Raw genomic sequence first — 20,366 nt, 5'->3', positions numbered from 1 at the left:
TATCCTGACCATCAGAAAATGCCCCTGTCCACTGGATATTTAGAAACCTTATACCGAGCTTCCCCAGGGGCAACGGGGAACCCCTGCTATACCAGGCCAGGCATAGAGAGCTAAGGGTGTGGAGGAGAAACTTTCAGGATACTACCTGCGGAAGACAGCAGTTGAGCTGGTAGCCCAGATGCCCCTAGCTTTGGACACCTCGGTCTTGGTCTGCCTAAGGGATGGACCCATAGCTGGGAAGGGGGGAGTTACAGAGGAAGCTGCCTGAGGCCTGGGCTTCCCTGACTGGCATAGCTTTCTGCTGTGATTTCTGCTGAAAAACAAAAAGCTCAATCCTCTGGGCCTATGTGCTAATTACCAATAATGACATAATAACCATTGTGGGCCCAACAGCCAAACAGCCCCAACTAGAAATTCTGCATAGCTCAGGCTCCGGAACAAAAGATTTGGGTACTCCAAATGAAACTGATGCCCTGGCAGAAAATGTCAGAAGCAAAGGGCTTTAGGGTTGACCCAGACAAAGTATTATCTGGCAAATGGAGAGGATGATGGCCACTGAATACAATTATTTACTGAGAATTATTTATCTGCATAGCATGGTGCCAGACCCAGAGAGAAGAGGCTTCATGTTTTCATTAATTCACTCCACAAATATTTATTTAGCACCTACTATGAGCCAAACACTTTTCTAGGTACACGGGAATAACACTGAAAAAGACAGACAAAAATCACTGTCATCACTGAGCTTACCATTCCAATGCAGGGGACGGGGGGTGGGGGTGGGGGACAAACAATAAACAAATATTCCATAAAATATAGTATGTCAAAGGATGATAAGTGCTATGGAGAGAAAAAAGTAGGCCTGGAGGGAAGATAGAGAATGTTCGTGTTGTGGTAGGAAAGGGTGTTACCATTTTAAATACGATAGGAAGGTCCTTTCTAAGAAGGTGACATTTAAACCTTCTTAAAGGGGCAAAAAAATTAAAGGGGCACCTGGGTGGCTCAGTCGGTTGAGCGCCAACTTCAGCTCAGATCATGATCTCACAGTTCGTTGAGGTCAAGCCCCACGTCCAGCTTGCTGCTGACAGCATGGAGCCCACTTCGGATCCTCTCTTCCCTCTCTCTTTGCCCTCTCCCACTCATGCTTTCTCAAAAATAAATAAACATTTAAAAAGATAAAAATAAACAAAAAAATTAAGGACATGAGAGAGCAAGTCATGAAAGTATTTGGAGGGAGAGAGTTCCAGACTGAGTGAATAGCAAGTGCAAAGGCCCTGGGGTGGAAGTGTGCCTGGTATATTCAAGGACTTGCCTGAGATCATAGATCCAGTCATTAACAGGGCTGGGAGAAGAAAGGAACCATACACAGACTAATCACCCACTGTGTACCTGAACTCTCTTAAGCCTTAGGACAACTCTGGAGGTAAGATCACCATCTCACAGATGAGGGAGCAAGACCCAAAGAAGAGAAGTAACTGATCCACATCCCACAGCTAGAATAGGCAGGTCTGTTTGGCCCCAGCCTGTTGGTGCCTCCCTGCTTCTCTTCTCTATGTCTTGCCCATGCAAATCCTAAGTATTTGTCGAGTTAATTAAAGAATGAACAAATTAATTTCTCAAGTCATGCCCTTCCAATGAACTGCTTGCTGACTGGCCTTCTTGTCTCTGCTAATCATAGAATAACAACAACAATAATTCCAATGTGCTAGCTATGGACTGAGTATTTTACCTGAATTACCTAATTCAGCCCCCCTTAGGTAATCTTAAGAGAAGGTGCTAATATTTTTCTCATTTTATTAGTAAGAAAACTATAAAGCTCAGTGAGGTAGAACTCACTAGAGGTCCCACAGCTGGTAAGTGGTGAAGCTGGGATTTAAACCGAGGTCTGTCTGCTCCCAAATCCCTTCTTTTAATCCTATAATATTAGTAGAAACCTCTGACATCAATCCATCCCCTTCCTTTTATAAACCAGAAAACAGAGGCTCAGCAAGGGCAGGTGAAGAGCTAGGGAGGGGCGCAGCCCTCCAGCCCCCCCCCCCCCGCCCCCCCATCTGGCCTCCCTCCTACTCCACCACATGGGGGCTGTGGACCAGGTTTTCTTTCCTGTGCCTGCCTGTTTCCCTGCCTCTGAAGAAATCTTGTCCTAGCTCCTTGAGAATGGTTGCAGGGAGCTTACACTCCACCCCTGCCCCCTCAGCCTTGGCCTGGGTAATGCAGGACCCTTCCTACTCTGCCTTCCCAAAGTGCTTGCAGTGGCATTAACCAGTGGCGGCTGCAGAAAGGAAACTGTCCCCGTGCGGCTCCTGGAAGAGAGACAGTGCAGGCTTGGCGCCAAGAGGGCAGAGGTGGGCTGGGGGCAGGGGCCAAAACCAGGCCGAGGGTGAGGCTAGAGTGTTCCAGCCAACCAGAAGAGGGGGGAACGGGGGAGGAGGGTAAAAGATCCTGAGCCTCTGGCTTTGAAACCAATTTACTGGGTGTCATTTGTTCAACCAGAAACTGTGTCAAATACTTCAAGTCCCTAGACTGGGAAGAAACAGGACAGAAGAAGGTTCTGGACAGCATTTATAACAGCATTAATACTTCGCACCAACCACTGAAGCCTCATAGTGCTCAGGACTGAACTGAGTGCTTTATCTACATTGTTGTTAATCCTCACAGTAAAATCAGCCCCGTTTTACAGCAGAGGAAACTGAGGCTCAGAAAGGTGAAGTGACAGCCAAGGTCACCTCATCACACTCATTCATAGGGTAGTGCCACAAGGGCCCGGAGACCTGGGTTCCTGCTGTGTGACCCTGCACCATCTACCACCCTCTCTGATTTGAGGCTCTTGCATGTATACCAAAAAGGACTTGCTCAGAAGCCTTTATTATAAAATGCAGGGGGCTCAGGGATCCAGTTCTGCCCAGACTATGGGGCCTCCCACAGATACAGGACATCACACTTACTCTCCTTCCCATCACCCCCAAAAAAAGGGCCGGGGGATCATCTTCCAGGGGGAAAAAATAAAGCCACAGATTTTCAAAATATTTGTCCCTGTTTCAAGGCTACTGCTGGCTTTGGCCTCCAGCCAGGAAGGGGCCCCTGAGATGGGGAGTTGGGGAGAGCCCAGGCCTCAAGACTGAGAGTCCTTGGGCCTGGGGCCAAGGGGGGCGAGGGGCAGGAGGGGGCGAGCTCGGCAGTGGGCCAGGACCCCTCAAGAGATTTAGGCTTGTTTCTTAATCCTTTCCTCCCTTTGTTGACCACAGCCAGCTGCCAGGAAAGTGGGGGGGGGGGGGGGGGAGGGAAGCAAGTGGGCAGGACCAAGGAGATTGAGGAATCCAAATAATGATGGCTGAACTGGAGCTCCTTTTCATGGGTGCCCAGTACAGGGAGACACTGTGCAAGGCCATTGGTGAGGATTATCTCATTGAAACCACTGCCCCTCCACGTGAGGAGGGCCTGCTGTCCCTTTTACTGAGGTAAAAACTGAGGTGCAGAGAGGGCAGGTGACTGAAGGTCGGCCATATAGCTCATAAGCAGCAGAGCTGGCAGAGAACCCAGGTTGTTGACTCCCATGAGAGGCAGCCACTGGGATTGACTGGGGTGGGGGTGAGATGGGGGGATAGGGGGAGCAGGGTGGAAAGGGCCCTAGCAGTCTCAGGAGAGCCGGCAGTTACGAGGGTGATCACCTCCAAAGTGACTGTCCCCAAAGCCCTGTATGATCTGGGCCCTGCTCCCCTGCCCAGCCTCAACTCCTGTCACAGCATCGCCTCTCCCTTTCTGTTCCGGCCATACCAAACTATGGTACAAACGTGCCCTGAGCACATTACATGGCTTTAAGCCCTCACACATGATGTTCCCTATGCTTACAAAATTGTTCTCTCCACTGCCCGCCTAGAGAGCTCTTGCTTACCCTTCAAATCCCAGCTCAACTACCCAATGCCTAGAAGGAGTTAACCACCCACTCACCTGAGCTCACGCAGAAGTGCTTCAAGCACCCAGAGTGGCAGGAACCCCACCTGAGTCATCTTTGTGCCCCTAAGAACCCTGCACACAGTCAGTGCTCAGTAAGTGTTTGTTGCCTCTAAGTGCGTTTTATCACTGAATCTTTGAGTCAGGCAAAACAGGTTTTCTTGTCTTCTCTCTCAAGGCTCAGAAAAGGAGGGCAAGAGAGAGGGAGTGACTTCCAGAGGTCACGCAGACATTCAGTGACGTGACACTGGTAGAGCCGGAAGCCAGGCCTTCTCTGCACCACACAGGTCCCTGCCTGGCCCCCACCCCAAAGAGCTCCCTCATCCCTGCCAGACCAGCCAGGGTCACCACAAGGGGCCCCAAGGCAGGAGTGGGGGACATGGGCCCTGGTGGCCAGAGGTCTTGCCCGAGTGTCCAGCTAAGACATAACTGCTGCCTGCAGGAACCGACGCAGAGGGTGACAAAAAGCAGACAAGTGGCTTTATCCCCCAACCCCTCTCGGACTCGTCTTCCTGGGTATGTCCCTTAGCCAGAGACCCCGGCAGGCCCCATCCGCCCCACAGACCCCACCTCCTTCCTCTCCTGCCTGCCCACCGCAGTCCGTTATCACATCCTGCTGGCTCGGCCTCCTAAACAGACGTGCTCCCCATCCCATAGCTCAGTCCCAGGCCCCATTTCAGCGTCCCTCATCTGGAGAGTTGCCCCTGCCTCTCCTCTCCCACTAGTCCTCCGAATCAAGCGACCCTCCCCAAATATGAGCCTGATCATGTTGTTCCCCGGCTTCATATCTGATGGCTCCCCACTGCCTCTGGGACAAATCCCCCTAACTCTCCTGAGCCTGTCCATCTAGCTGCATTCCCACAAGGGCAGGTCATGACTCTGTACCTTGGCAAAACAGTTCCTTCCACTAGGAATGCCCTTTCTCCTGGTCTTTGCCTGAAAAGATATTCACGGTTCACATTTCGGTGCATCAGTCAAAGGTGGAGTTGGTAGTTCTGTGTCTTTCTCCCCAGCTAGACTCTGAGCTAGGACAGGGCGAGGAGGCAGAGACCACACAGATTGATCTCTGTGCCCCATGCCTGCCACAGGGCCTGGCACAAAGTGCGTACGAATGAAAGCAGACGGGTAGGAAAGAGAGGTGTGTCCTTACTTCCAAGAGGCCTCTTCCCTCCCTTCACCCACTGGTGTCTTTCAGAACCTGTCAGACTAGGTTGCTACCTGCCTGTCCCCAGCAGGCCCCTCCCAGACCTCATCTCCACTATCCCAAGAGGGATATCTTTGTAATCCTAAAATAACACCCAAAGCTATAACTATAATAATAATTACATTGCTCAGCATGTACCTCATTGCATTATTTAATCCTCACAAGGACTCTAGGAGGTACACAGGTTCTTTTATTATCCCCATTTTATAGATAAGGAAACTGAGATTCCAAGAGGTTAAATGTCTTGCTCAAGGTCACACTGGTAAGCAATAGATGTGGAATGCAAAGCCAGATCTGTTTGACTCTCAACCACTATGCTATCTGGCCTTCTCCTGCTTTCTGGTGTCTCCTCTCTTCAAAACTCTTACAGCACCGGCCTGGGTGGGGTACACTGTGTGTGCATGTGCTTGTGCGTTCAGCAAACAGTCCTGTAGCCCTCACCAGCCCTGTGCTGAGCACTGGAGATAGAGAAGAATCAGGCATAGTCCCTGCTCCCTTAAGAATTTGGGCCTTGGGTTGAACAGACTTGGGTCTGAGCTCCAGGTTTACCCCTAAATAACTATGTGAGTCTGGGTAACTCACTTGATTTACTCAGTACCGGTTCCCACATCTGCAAAGCAGGGACCATAATGCCTGGATTGCCAGGAGGACCAGATGAGATAATGCATCTGAAATAGCATATAACAACCCACCTAGCATATGAGAAACATCTGAAGGCAATAATACATATGATGACTAGAGACTCCCAGGATCCCAAGGCCAAGATGGGATGTAATTCTCCAGGGCCCTCCCTTGGAGCCTCCTCAGCCCGACCCAAAAGTAATAGTGATAATAATGCCTGATCCACCCATTCGCTCATTAAATAATTCTTCCAGGGAAGTGTTCTTTATTAACCCTCTTTTGTAGGTGAGGCAACCAAGGCCCAGAGAAGGTAGGTTACTGAATCAAGTCACACAGCAAAAGAATGGGACCTACTTTCACACTGGGTAGAGCCCAGCCCTTAGCCCAGGCCCTGGCCAGACTGCTTGAGAGTCTGGGGCTCCTGACTCCTAGATTCTAGTCCCGGCTGGGTGGGAAGTTAAAATAGTAGAATGGAGGTAAATAAAGGTATACTTTACTTAGCCCCCTCCCAGAAAGAGCTCAGGACTGGGTGGAAACCAATAATTACCAAACAGGGCCCTGTACTGGGCACTTCTCACCGGCTCCTTCCCACACCCATGTGGGGGAAGTGTTATGATATGCATGTTGCAGACGAGGTCTCCAAGACAAAGAAGTCAATGGCTTGTCCACTGTCACACAGCAAGGTTAGTGGCAGTACTGGGGGGCAGAGCCCCTCCTCACCCCTCCCTCCTTCAGCCCCAGACCTTCCCAGCTGCCCCTCTCTTCTGATGACACCTAGAGGTTCTGTCCCTCTCTCCCCAGTTCTAAGCAGAGGCCCTGCGAAGGCCCTCTCTCTGCTGATTGAAGGCCCCACCCTCAATTCAGAGGACCCAGAGCTCACTTAACCGAGCCCTGGCCCTGAAGGAACTCACAGTCTAGTGAGCAAAGACAGAACACATTTCACTGAGCCCCTTTGATGTTGGTCATTTTATATCCATTAGCCATTTAATCCAATACAAAGCACATTGATGGGGCATAGTGACAGTGAATGAATAAATATGCTCATTCGTTCAGAAATATTCATTGAGTACATACTACATGCCATTATACCCTGGATGCTGGAGATATAACAGTGAATAGATAAACAAAAATCCCTGCCCTCAGGGGTCTTACATAAAGAAAAGAACAAACATACTGTGTCAGGTAGACACTGAGATTCCCATTTTACAGACATGAAACTGACATGCAAAGAGCCACCCAGCTACCAGGTGCAGAATGAGGATTCTATTCCTGACCAGTCTGGCCCCTAAGACCTTTGCATTGTGTTACGTGTCTCAAAAATCAGCCGGTGTGTTAAGCATCTGGAGAGAAGTCAGCTGGTTGTGGTAGGACCCAAACTTCACAGAATGCCCTCCCTCAGTTCCTCCACCCCTACTGCTGGGCTCCCTTTACACCTCCCAGTGGCCTCCGAGCTACAGGACATGCATTAGAATCAAGCCCCAGAGGCAGTCATTTAGCCAAACCAGTACTCACCCAGCAGCAGCCGTCGGGGTCATACAGCCCGTCAGGGAGAAGTCGTGGAGCCATCACCGCAGGGGCACATGGAAGCAAAGGACAGAAATGAGACACAGGCACAACCACCCGATAAGCTCTTTGGGGCCCCTCTTCATCCTGAGCAGGGGGAGATCCTGCCTCTGCCTCTGTATCTGCCTCTGGGGTTCTGCTAGGGCAGGTACCCTGTTAGTCAGCAATCTGATAATCTGATATTGCACCCAGAGCTCCTCCTAGGACCCAGCCCACTGGAGGCAGCAAGATCCCTCTAGACAAATATTAACTCAACACCTAGGTGTTGGGGATACAGGATGAAAACAGACATGGCTGCTGCCCTCATGGAGCCTATGGTTCAGTGAGAAGGAGATCATGTAATTTACGAATGGATTACAACTGTGTGAGTGCTTCAAGGAGGAAATTTAAGAACCCAGGCTGGGGGTCACCTGGGTGGCTCAGTCAGTTAAGTATCTGACTTCAGGTCATGATCTCACGGTTTGTGAGTTCAAGCCCCACACCAGGCTCTCTGGATCCTCTGTCTCCCTTTCCCTCTCTCTCTCTACCCCTCCCCCACTTGCACTTGCTCTGTCTCCCTCAAAGTAAGTAAATAAACTTAAAAAAGAACCCCGGGTTCAAACCCTGGCCCTCACTCACTAACTTTGTGATATGAGGGTTCAGCTTCTCTGTGCCTCAATTTTTTCTCTGTAAAATGGGGATTGATTGCATTAATGCCCACCTCCAGGGCAGTTGTAAGGATTAAATGACTTAATATATAAAAAATACTTTGCACAATGCTTGGCACACAGTACACTGTTCATAACTGTTAGCTACTGTCATTACAGGGAGCTGGAGGCATGGGTTTTGGAGGGACCTAGTGTGGGCCAGACCACCACCTACCTGACAATGTACAGATTAAAAGAGACAATAGAGGTGAAGCTCTGGGCCCAGTGCCTGGCACATGGTAACCAGACGATAAATGGTGGTGGTATTCTTAGGGCTGTTCTCTAGCACATCCCCAGGGTACAGCATCTCAGCAGAGGCTGTCAGAAGTGCCCTCTCCCCACAAACGCAACCCAGAACTGCAACTCTGGACTGAAAAATAACCCGCATTCTCACCTAATGCTACAAATACCTCATCTCCTTTGACCTTCACAATGACCCAGGAAGTGGACCAAGGCAAAATTATTCCTATTCCCATTTTACAGATGAGGACAATGAAGGGAAGGTACTCCTCTCTCTTGGGTGTGTCACTTCATATCTCCAAACCTAGGTAAGTGGTCGAGCCAGGATTCCAACAGGCATCTGCCTGGATTTTGTTCTCCAGGTCTCCCCTTGTGTTTTCCCCCCAGTGCACAGCCCCACACAAGACTTGGAACCTCTCCTGCATCAGTCCCTTCATCTGAAATACTTACAAATAGCCCAGGATCCAAGCTGTTCCTGACCCCAACTCTTCTTCCACAGGCTCAGCCGCTGCTACTCTGACCCTGCCTCTAACCTTTTACCCCATCACCAACTCCAGCCGCAAACCCATGGGCCAAGGAATGTCTGCACTCAACTACTAAAATCCATGTTTTACAGATGGAGAAATGGAAGTCCAAAGGTGGGCCACATATCCAAGGTAGCCTTTCGGTGCCCAGCTCTTATACCTTGGCAGTAGTCGGGTGCGGCTGGCCCTCTGAGGAAACCTTGGGTAGGGTCCTGACCTGCAGCTTGCACCTTCTGCTCTTCTCCCCCCCACACTGGGCCTGGTGGGCACCTGCACAGCCTGGCCCCCAGTTCCCCAGCCTAAATATCCCAGAGCTCTGAGCACACCTAGAAAGAGTCAGACAGGTTCCAGAGGTAAAGTCTAGGCATCATGTGAGCCTTGGTACCTTCCAGGTGGTGGCCTCCCCTTTCAGTTGAGTCTGAGCTTTGGAGTCAGACAAACCTAGATTTAAATCCCAGGCCAGCCACTTCCCAGCTGTGTGACTCTGGTTAAGTAGATTCACCTCCTTAAACTCCTAAGAAATAGGAATAATACCTATTCCCTCATGGGGTTGTAAGGATATTAGCTAATGCTGCATATTAAAGGCTTAGCACAGAGTGCTGTGGATAGTAAATGTGGCTCTAATTATGATTAGAGAACACAGGCCAAGAACAGGACATGAAGGCCCATCACACTCTACCTTGCCCTTGCCCCATTCTTTCGCCTCCCCCTCCTGTGGGGTGGAGTAAGCCCCAAAGCATGTCCTGGAGGCTATAATAATGGGTGCTGCAAGACCCTTTGAGGCTCTAAGCTCATCTCCCCTTCTCATTTCACACAAAGAGAAACTGAGACCCAGGGAGAAAAAATGGGCCCACAGACTATATAGGAATAGAATCCTGCCCCCTCTAATAAACATCAGAATCCCAGGACCCAAGAAAAATCTGAAAGCCCCACCCTCACCAGGGAACGATCATAAAGACCCATTCTGCAAGCCCCCAACAAATCTCAGGCCACCATGACCTTTGTGGCGAGCCCTTTGTGGGTATCCTGTTTAGCTCTGTGGCTAGCAGACCCATATGTGGTGCTCAGGAAGGGCTTAGGGACAAACCCACGCAGTTCCTCTTCGGTTCCACAGAGAAATTCTGCTCAGGCTCCCCCTCCAGAGGTGTCTCCTTGCATCTCCCTTCCTCACTCCCACCCTGGCCTCTGTCTCACCCTGCAGCCAGGGTCCCATCAGCTGGGCGCAACCCCAGCCAGCAGAGCTCTGGGCCTCCAGAGGCCTGTACAGCGTCAGCATCTTCCCAGCCAGACTGGGGTGTTCCTGCCCAGCACAGCCAGCCAGGCTCCTGGCCAGGGTCCACTCTGCAGAGGGGGTGCTGGCCCTGGCCTGCCGGGGGCCCCACCCCCACTGGCCTAGCAGGTGGGGCAGCCTGGGAGCCCTGGGAGCTTCTCTTGGCACCTGCAACCTACAAGAGGGAGGCCAGCCTAGTCTAGGCAGTGCAAGGATGGGCTGATCAAGAGACAGATGGGTGTGGTGCCTCTTCGCCCCACAAGCAGGTGCTCCACCTGCACCGCACATTGCTGGGCCTGGGCAGGCCCTGCCTCCTAATACACAGAGGAAACCTCAGGACCTCCCCACTCCACTCTTAAAACACCCCACTGGCCGACTCCCAGACCAGCTATCGTTCTGGTCACTGCACACTTATTACCTCAGTTGATTCTGCTGCTAATGCCTGTAAGGTCTGGATTATTGGAGAAGGAAGAACCTGGGACTCAGAGAAGTGAAGTGATTCATGCAAGGTCACACAGCAAAGTGGCAGGGCCAAGATTTAAACGCAGTTCTGCTGCATGCAAAGCCTACAGGGCACCAGATGTCACCTTTCCTTCCACCTCTCTGCTCCCTAAAGCTTCTGGATCCCCGTCTTCCCAAACCTTCCACGTCTCTCTGCAAAGTCTCTCCCTCCACAGTGCTAGTCAGAATTAATCATTTCCCACCTCATGGCTGCTCTAGCACCTTGTTTACACAACAGCAGCAGGGTACAGGAGTTATTTCTGAGGTGTCTGCCTCACTGGCACTCAGAAGGGCCTTGAAGGCAGGGGGTGAACCCAGTACATGCTCCTCAGACCTCAGAGTCTGTCACCCCAAACTCCACCCTCTCCCTACCCCCATGCAAAAGTCCTCTGACCTCCTCCTGTTGATCCCCTCCCCACCCCTAGCCTCCTGCCCAAGCCTGTAACTGGGGTGAAGGTAGGGAGCTTGCTAAAACCTCAGGGGCTCTGTGCCAGTGCTCTGGCCCCTCCCTCTCCCCTTCAGTAGCTGAAGGTGTGACCCAGACCTGACACCAGCCGGTTCTCACAGGGACTCCCAGCTGCCCTCAGCACCAAACCCGGCCAGACATTCCCCAAACCTTCTCCTTCTGGAGGAAAAGGCTCTAGAAGCAGAAAAAGGGCTGCCTTCAGCCCTAGTCCGGGAACTTGAGGGGTCACATTCAGCCACTGCCACGCCAGGGGACACTGTGGGCCTTGAAATAACCCCCCGCCCCAACCCTACCGGAATAGTCCTACCCTTCCCCCCTTCTGGGGCAAGCTAGGGCTGAGGTCGGTCTGGACAAGTCCCCGCCTCCAATTTGCCAGAGGGGAGAACTCTTGTTTTACCCCAAAAGTGGGGTCTGCCGGAAAGTATAGGTTAGGACGAGAAAACTCCCGGGGAAAGACTGAGAACAGGGACAGGAACACAGACAGAGGAGAGATGAGGGACACAATGAATCGGGGGATGAGAGCAAGCAGGAATCTGAGAGCGATAGAGAGACTGGGGAGACCAGAGACAGAGGAAAGTCCCCGAGACCAAGCCTGGAAGGGAGCGTGTGGGCCGGGGCGGTGACGGGAGGGCCACCGTGGTAGGCAGAGCAGGCGCCCCAGCTCTCGGGTCCCTCAGTCCGGAAACCCGAAGTCAGTTACGTAAGGGGCCAGGCGCGGGGCTCCAGGCCCTGGGGGCCCCCTCCCGCTGCGCGCCGCCCGCCCTCCCGCTCCGGCCAGCGCTGCGGCGGGCCCGGCAGGAGCATGCGGGCCGGACAGGGCGGGGCTGGGGGGGGGGCACCTGGGGCCGCAGCAGTCTGCAGACACCCGCCCGCGCGGACCTAAGCCGGGACCCCCGCGCCAGAGAGGCCGGCACTGCCTGGGACCGCCAGCGGCAAGCGTCCACCCCCGGACCCCCCTCTCCTCTCGCCCGCGCCCCTCCCCGCACCCTGAACTTGGAGACTTCCAGACCCCTGTGGACCCCCAGTTCGGACCTTGTAAGCCAGGACTCCTAGAGACCCTCTCCCCTGACCCTTAGACCCTAGTCTCGCCCCTACCGGGGCGTCCCGGGCCCTTGAGAGTGGGTTCATCTGTCCGTCACCCCGTCCCTCCCGGGGACCCAGGATCGTCCCCAGACGGTCCAGGCTCACCTGGGCCGGACGGGGCGGGGACCTGGCCGGGCCGGGCCGGGCCGCGTTCTCGCTCTCCGCCGCTCTCGCCCTTTAAGAGGTTCCTGCCACTTTGCCCCGCCGGGGGCCTCCACCTGCACTGACAGGGCAACTCTGGAGTGAGGCCCCGCCCCCGACCCGGGAGACCTTCTGATTGGCTCAAGCAACTGCCAATCGGCGGGGCGGCGGAGCGGACGGTGCCGAGAAGTAGGAGCGTCGTCGCAACCGGGAAAGGGCTGGGGCTGCAGGTGCGGCCTGACCCGGACGCCGAGCTCTTGAGCGGCCCCGGGTTGATCCGAAGGCTCAGGGGAGGACTGAGTAGGGAGCTCCTGGATTGGGTGGTGTGGTGTCTGATGTCATACGGCAGAAGTATGATGCAATTTGTCACGTGATGCTGCTCCTAACCTAAGGGCTGGAAGGGTGGTAGGAAGGGAGTTGGTGGTAGGAAACCTAGGGAAGTGACCCTGGGGAGTCTCACCTCGATCACCTGTCCCACCATTTAGCCCTGTGTGACCTTGAGCAAGTCACTTCTCTGAATCTGAGTTTCCTCAACTATAAATCTTACAATACTTTTCTGAGCATTGGCGGTATACGTTAAGTGCCAAGCACACGTTTGGCACAGAATAGGTGCCATATATATATGGGGTTTCCTGTTCCTTTCATCCTTTCATCTTTCCACTCTTGTCAGAGACTTTCGCCCTCCTTATGGTCCATCCCATCAGCACTGGGAGGGGCTTACGTGGTCACTGGTCCACGTCCCCTGTCCCCTCGCTACCTCATTTTTGGGCAAATGGGCAAAACTAAGGCCAAGTGGCTTCCTGGGAGTTAAGTAGTCCTCGTATTAGATGAGCGCTGGAAGCAAACTGCCTTGTCTCAATCCACAGCGCTGCCCTTACTTTGGGCAAGCTACTAACCCTCTCCACGCCAGTTTCCTCCTCTGTAAAATAAAAGTATTTTCCTCAAGGGTTGTTGTGAGAATTAAATGAAATGATCCATGTAAAGTATTGCCAGTCTCATAAGCATCCAAAAAGTGTTAGCATTTATTATGATTACTGATGTTAATATTATATCAAGGTCATAAATTAATGTATTGCCCTGGCCAAATTCACTGCAGCTTCCGAGTCCGGTCTTGTTTTAGGCATCAGGGCCCCTGGTCCCTGCCTTCAAGAAGCTCACAGTCTAGCAAGGGGTCTGACTGAGCCCCTAGATCTAGGGGATGCTTTCTGAAATCGGTGGGTAGACTCCAAAGCACCAGAGAAGCTTTAGTTACTTTAACCAGAAATCTGGACACTTGAGACCTTTTCAGTCCCTGGCCCTGTAGACTGCATGGGGAAAGCTGACATGCACATGCAGGCTCCCAAGCGTGTTGACAAACCTTTCACTTGCCCACATTTTCACCTGCCCACTAGGTAGTAGTGATGCCCAGTGGTTAAGAGCTTGGGCTTTGGAAGCATTTGAGTCTGGGCTCAGCGATTCACCACTTTTGTGCCTTTGGGCAAGTCACTTTCCCTCGGGGATAAAATGGGATAAATAATAGCCCAAACTTTGTATAGAGCTGTTGCGAAAATTAAAAAAGAGAATGTGAAAGTACATATGCAAATACCCAATAATGCATCCAGTATTGTTTTTTAATTGATCCCATATGTATTCAGACGACCCAGGAGAGAGCAGGCTGTGAACGCCTAGGTTCAGCCACTGCAAAAGGGGTTTCCTCTCTCCCTCCCCGCATTCTGACGCTCCGCCTCAGTCGAGGGGGCGGGGCGAGGAGGATCCCCGCAGGGCCGCAGGAGCTATTCCGAGGATCTGCCGCAGGCCCCGCCCCCCCGCCCCTCCCCGATTGGGGCGGGCTCGCGGCTCCGGCTTCTGGGGCCGAGCTGTGCGTGGGTGACTCAGCAGCGCCCGCGCCTGCCCCGGCCCGATAAGTGTGTGTGCGGTGAATGTGTGTGTTGGGGTGGCCGGGGAGGGCTCTTTGTTAACGAGTTTGTGCGTGGGGAGTACATGTGGGGCTGTGTTTGTGATCTTGATCTTGTGTGTGGCTCTCTGTGCACTTAGGTGTGTGTGGAGGGGTGCATCTGTGTCACGGTGTGTCCCTGTTGTGAGTTTGCATAAAGGGTGTGACTCTGTTTGTGTTTCCCTCCCTGTGTCTTGTAAACATGTGTGCCCCCCTTACTCCGCTCCCAGGCCCTGGGGACCTAGAGAGCCACTGCCGGGTGGGGGGTCTCTCTACCTAGGCAGCCTCTGTGCGTTTTTTGTTGAGATGATTTATGAACTTGTGTGGGTGAACGTGGGCTTGTCGATCACTGGGAGGGGGAGGAGGGTTGGGGTGCTGTCACTGCCTGGACTTCAGGCCCTCCTGCCCCAGTACCTCTGCCTATAAAGCCTCCACCTCCCTTCTCAGACTGTAGAGAGCAATTTGGGGAGACCTCCAGAGGAGATAACTCACATTTAGTGATCTCTGTTATTTTACATGCATTTTCTCATTTGATCTGAGTCCTTACAGCCAAAAGTGTTCTAAAGAGGGTCTGAGACTTGAGAGAGTCTTGAGACTTGAGAAATGACAACGCAAGGTCGTGCAGTTTAAGAGCAATGGAGGCCGTCAAGGTAACAGAGGGCAGATCTCCTCCTAAGCTGAGCACCCAGTTTGCCTGGAGCCTGTGGGGCGCTGATAAGCTTGTGAGGCAAGGGAAAGAACCTGTTTGTGTCCCCCCTCCTCCTCTGAGTTTCCTGGGCCTCCAGCCAACTCCTTATCCTGCCAGAGCCTGAGCACTGCCACCAACTTGGATTGGGTGATTGGGTCTTCAGCTAAGTGATAAAAAAAAAAAAAAAAAAAAACAGGGGACAAGCTGGGGGCTAGGGAGAGGGGCCAGGGCCAATGTAGAAGCATCTGTTACTTCAAAAAGACTTTATTGAGCACGTTATTAAAACCTGGCCAATACCCTGCTCTGTCTAGGAAGGGAAGAGAGTCACAAGACCAAGCCACAAGGAATGGTGGAGCGGGCAAGCTCAGGCCTGAGGCAGGGGGTGTGGCTGGGATCTGTTGCTGGTTTCAGTCCTGACTCCACCATTTAAGGGAGGCCCTGAGACCTGGCCAGTCATATTTCTCTGTTAGCCTGTCTCCCTGTCAGTCAAATGAGGTAATGGCGCTAACCCTGCCTGCCTTCCCGCACTCCAAGATGCTAGGAGGGAAATACATTTGTAAACAGTTGTTCTCCAAACATAATGGGCGGTCCTGTTGTGACTTGTGGCCTCCTATGAGAAAGGCCTTAAGGAAACTGTATACCCAGAGCCCAGAGAGGGGAAAGGGTCCCAATGGAGGGACTAGGGAAGGCTGCCTGGAGGAGGTGACCTACTAGCTAGATTTTTAAGGATGAATTTAGTATATGGAAATAGAAGAGGGTGTCCCAGTACATAAAGAAATAGAAGAGGGTGTTCCAGCCTACATAAAGGCCTGGAACTAGAACAGTGAAGTTGTATGTTGGGAACAAAAACTGGTTTGGTATATTTGGCACAGAGTGAATGCCAGGTTTAGACTGGAGCAGGTGAGGGGCCGGAGGGAAGCAGATGTGGGGACAGCCAGGAGGTCTTTGGTCCTGTCTGGCTGGGGTGTGGCAGTCCTTTGGGGAGGGCAGAGAGGAGAGGGAGAATGGGCAGGCATTGGTTCAAGGACCCCCCTCCCCAGAACAATCCATTTGCAGCCTGGGGCAGATCCCCAGGATGACATCGAGGTGGGCACAAGGCTGCGGAGCTCCCTTGGAGAAAGGATGGAGAAAAAGACAAGTCAGATGCCCTGGTCCAGGGAACAATCCAGACATGGGCACAGAGGGTGCCCACGAATGAACATTTAAGGGGTCTGGAAGGCCCCGCTGCCAAGGAGTTCCTCTGGGTTTGCTCCAGTGTGGGGAGGGAGTCATTCCCACCGGGAGCACTCCTTCCCAGGTAAGGCAGCCTCTCCAGAAGCTCCTGTTGAAACAGCAATGGTTGGTAATGATTGATTAGCCTATTATGTATCTGCCAGGTACTTCGCTAACCTGTTCCCATGGGGTACCCCTGGTATACGGATGAGTAAAAGGGGGCTGAGAGAGGCAAACTGTTCTGTTCTCCATCACACAGCCAATAAGTGGCGAGGCCAGGACTCCCCATTTCCCGAGATGTCAGGAAAGAGCTGATGGAGGTGTTTGTGAACGGCTGAGATTCTGTGGGGCAGGAAACTGAAGGAACCCTCGCCAGGGAGAAGGAAACGTGGTGTCTGCTGCCACCTCATGGTCACAGAGCCACTTGGGACAGAGGCGCAGAGCTGAGCTCCCCAGGGCTTCTAAGAGGGTGGCTGCTTTGGGTGCAAGGTGTCAGCAAGGGTAGTGAAAGGGAGGGCACGCAGGTGGGACTGCGTCCTGGATTGTGAGACCCCAGTCATGCCTCTTTTCCTTGCTCCTCAGTTCTCAGTTCCTTCAAGAGGACTCAAAGAGATCATCTTTACTCCTGGGAAGATCTTTCACAGCCTCTGCTCTGTCTTTGCAGCTGGGAAAACTGGGGACCCGGTGGATCCAGGATTGTGGGACCTAAAGCTTATCTGGGGGCCCCCATTAAAAAAGAATGAAGGGATGCCTGGCTGACTCAGTAGATCAAGCAGCTCCTTTTTTTTTTTAATTTTTATAACGTTTTTAATTTATTTTGTGAGAGACAGAGTGTGAGCGGGGGAGGGGCAGAGAGAGAGAGGAAGTCACAGAATCTGAAGCAGGCTCCAGGTCCTGAGCTGCCAGCACAGAGCCGGACGTGGGGATCGAACTCACGAACCGCAAGATCATGACCTGAGCCGAAGTCGGATGCTTAACCAATTGAGCCACCCAGGTGCCCCCATTAGAGCAAGCAACTCTTGATCTCAGTGTTGTGAATTCAAGCCCCAGGTTGAGCACAAAACCTATTTAAAAGGAAAAAGAAAAAGCTAGAAATGCCTGGGGCACCTGGGTGGCTCAGCCGGTTAAGGGTTAAGCTTCTGACTCTTGATTGATGATATCAGCTCAGGTTATGATCTCGCTGTCATCCCATGGTTGGGGTCTGAGGACTGAGCATAGAGCCTGCTTGGAATTCTTTCTCCTTCTCCTTCTGCCCCTCCCCCTCATGCACGTGCCCTTGATCTCTCTCTCTCTCTCTCTCCCTCTCTCTCCTTCTCTCTCTTTCTCTCTCTCAAAATAAAGAAATAAACATTTTTAAAGAAAAGAATACAAAATACCTGTAGCCACTCAAGACTATAGAACACAAATTGGAGGGAAGGGAAGTCAGAGTGGAAAGACCTTAGCCAATTCAAATTAATATATTTTACTTTTGCAAATTTTACAGAAATAAATGACTTTGTGAACACAAGACCAGTGTTCCTTTAGGGCTGATGCTAGTATGAAGTCTTGACTGATACATAAGCCTCACAGTGAGCCAAGCATGAGGTCCCCCATAGGCAGGCTTTCACTTAGATTTTCCAGAGCTTTTACCTGGAAGTGAGTCCACTCTCACCCCACCTTGTGTGTGGCCACATCCTAACAGTCGGATTTCTCCAGCCAGGACTGCTCAGGGATCCTCTGTTCCATCCGGTTGAACCCTCCTTTGCTTTCTAGGCATGGAGGTCCAACCGCATAAGCCCCGGGAAGCCTTCTCTGCCCGCCCTTGCCTCCTCTGGTAGGGCCAGCACCGTGTGTGGCATGGAGGTCTGTGGTCAGTACAGAGCTGTTGGCTGAGTCCCTGCAGGGCTATCAGTCTAATGTCACCCACATGTGGGCAGTCTGCATGGACACATCCTGAGCCCCTCCTCTTGTAGCCACACCTACAGAATTGGGGTTGAGAGACAGAGAGAGGACTCAGACCCAGTGCCAGCCCTCCTCCAGCTCATAGTCTGGTGACCAAGTAAGGCATGGACTGAGTCTTAAAACTTTTAGACCTGAGAATAACTTAGAGATCAACTAACCCAAGTGATTGTCTAACTCATTTAGCCACAGAAGCCCAACGTGGGAAACAGAGGGAAGCGGGGCTATTCGGAGTGAAGCAGTGGGTGTGTAACGGGTGTGGGGGTGCCGTTTTCTGGGCTTCCCCCCAACCTCCCCCAGCCCTTCTAAGGAACCACGAGATGGAACAAATGTTGAAGTTCAATGTCCTTTGCTTTAACGGAGGCCCAGCAAGAGTAAGAGATTTGAGGGGCATCTGGGTCAGTTGGTTGATCATCTGACTCTTGATTTCAGCTCAGGTTGTGATCTCACGGTTCATGGGATCAAGCCCTGTGGTTGGGCTCTGCGCTGATGTGCAGAGCCCGTTTGGGAGTCTATCTCTCCCTCTGCCTCTGCTCCTCCCCTGCTCACATGCACAGTTTGCTCACTCTCTCTTTCTCTCAAAATAAATTAAAAAAAAATTTTTTAAGAGATTTCACTGAGGTCACAAAACAAGTTCATGGCTAAGGCTCGATTCAGACCTAGGTCTGCCTGACTGCAGGTTTGAGGCTCTCTTTGCTCAACCTCAATCCTGGACATTTGGGGTGAACTATCCCTTCTGACCCACATCTCCCTGCTGTCATTCTGGATCCCCATCCACTCAGCACAGCCAGCAAAGAGAAGTTCAGAGGGGTCCCAGGGAACCCATGGGGGTGGGGCAAAAAGCAAGGAGCCCTTTTGGAGCTGCTGTGCTGGAATGAGGGCAGAGACTAGACTTCCCTCTGCTTGTTCACTGCTCATCCTCAGTCTGAGCACAGAGCCTGCTACACTGTACATAAATATTAGTTGAATGAATGAATTTGAAGCCATAACTCAGGGCAGGGGAACATTGCTGGGAGGAGAAACTATCCCGCCAGTGCGTCATCCACTTCTGGGCACTTCTCCTCTGCGGGTGGGATCTGAGCTGGGTCTCCACAGCTTAGTAAAGATTTTCAGCTTTGCTGCATCTTCCTTTTCTTTCTCTTCAGAGCAACACCTTGACTGTCAGAGGGAGCTGTTGTGTGACTTTGGGCATTTGCCCTGTCTGAACCCCCATCTCCTCATTTGTTAAAAATATCCTACATTAGGGGCACCTGGGTGGCTCAGTCGGTTGAGCATCTGACGTCGGCTCAGGTCATGATCTCACAGTTTGTGAGTTCAAGCCCCTCATCGGGCTCACTGCTGTCAGTGCAGAGCCTGCTTCAAATCCTCTGTCCCCCGTCTCTCTCTGCCTCTCCCCCACTCTCACACTTTCTCGCTCAAAAATAAATGAAACATTAAAAAAAAACTTACATTGGGGCGCCTGGGTGGCTCAGTCGTTAAGCGTCTGACTTCAGCTCAGGTCATTCATGATCTCGTGGTTCGTGGGTTTGAGCCCCACGTCAGGCTCTGTGCTGACAGCTCAGAGCCTGGAGCCTGTTTCGGATTCCGTGTGTGTGTCTCTCTCTCTGCCCCTCCCCCTCGCTCACGCTCTGTGTCTCTTTTCCTCAAAAATAAATAAACGTTAAAAAATAGAGAAAGGAAAAGGAAAGAAAGCAAAGAGAGGGGTAAACTAAATAAGGGTGCTGATGCCAGGCATGGCCAGTAGGTGGCAGCAGCGTCTGTGACATGAGCTTGTCCTGCCTCCTTTCCTCAATTTCTTCGAAGACCAGCTGTTTGGCTGTCTTCACGTGCGCGAACATAGATGTATAAAGGAGTGTGTGCCCCAGTGGGAGGTGTGTGTACAAAGAAGTGTGTGTGCATGCCTGTGGTATGAACGCACGTGTGCATGTGTGTGTGAGCAATATGTATACAAGTGCCAGGAGTGAGTCTGTGTGAGAGAAGAGAATGTAGCCAGTGGTGAGAAGCAGTGTGTGCATGAGGAGGATGTTTGTGCACAATCAGGTGTGTGTGTGTGTGTGTGTGTGTGGCCTCCAGGTCTGTGGGTCTATTTGCATGTGACTGTGTTGTGTGTATGGACCCCCCCCCCCCCCCCCCCCCGCTCCACTCCGTGAAACACCTCTTAACTTTTCAGTCCTGGGCCCCCGGAACATCTAGCGAATCCTGCAGCCAGGCACACAGTGGCGCACACCGCACACGCCCTTGCAGAGGGCTCTGGGATCACCTGGGAGCCGCTGGGGTTTCCCCTGGGGAAGGAAGAACACTCATATGTTAATTAATAGGATGGGGAACCATGGGTGATGTTCTTT

The 20,366-nt window shown here is 52.2% G+C and overlaps 1 protein-coding gene across 14 annotated transcripts in view; it reads right to left on the bottom strand.

Annotated features, from left to right (window-relative positions):
* The window catches only part of EPB41 (erythrocyte membrane protein band 4.1), a 200,956-nt gene extending 188,590 nt beyond the window's left edge, over window positions 1-12,366 (bottom strand). For 3 of the 14 annotated variants that reach the window (XM_030327993.1, XM_030327994.1, XM_032594236.1), the window contains exons 1-2: window positions 12,215-12,268; window positions 7,289-7,344 (exon numbers count right to left, since the gene is read on the bottom strand). In XM_030327993.1, the coding sequence (XP_030183853.1) occupies window positions 7,289-7,311 (23 nt within the window). In that variant the 5' untranslated portion in view covers window positions 7,312-7,344; window positions 12,215-12,268. Of the gene's footprint in view, window positions 1-7,288; window positions 7,345-12,214 lie in introns of all 14 variants that reach the window. The other 11 variants (XM_030327995.1, XM_030327996.1, XM_030327998.1 and 8 more) reach the window with 10 other exon arrangements.
* Between the last annotated feature and the right edge of the window lie 8,000 nt (window positions 12,367-20,366).

The sequence above is a fragment of the Lynx canadensis genome, chromosome C1 (assembly GCF_007474595.2).
Source record: "Lynx canadensis isolate LIC74 chromosome C1, mLynCan4.pri.v2, whole genome shotgun sequence".
Lineage (NCBI taxonomy): Eukaryota > Metazoa > Chordata > Mammalia > Carnivora > Felidae > Lynx > Lynx canadensis.
The sequence above is the reverse complement of the archived record's forward strand: the minus strand, read 5'-3'. Positions and strand labels throughout refer to the sequence as shown.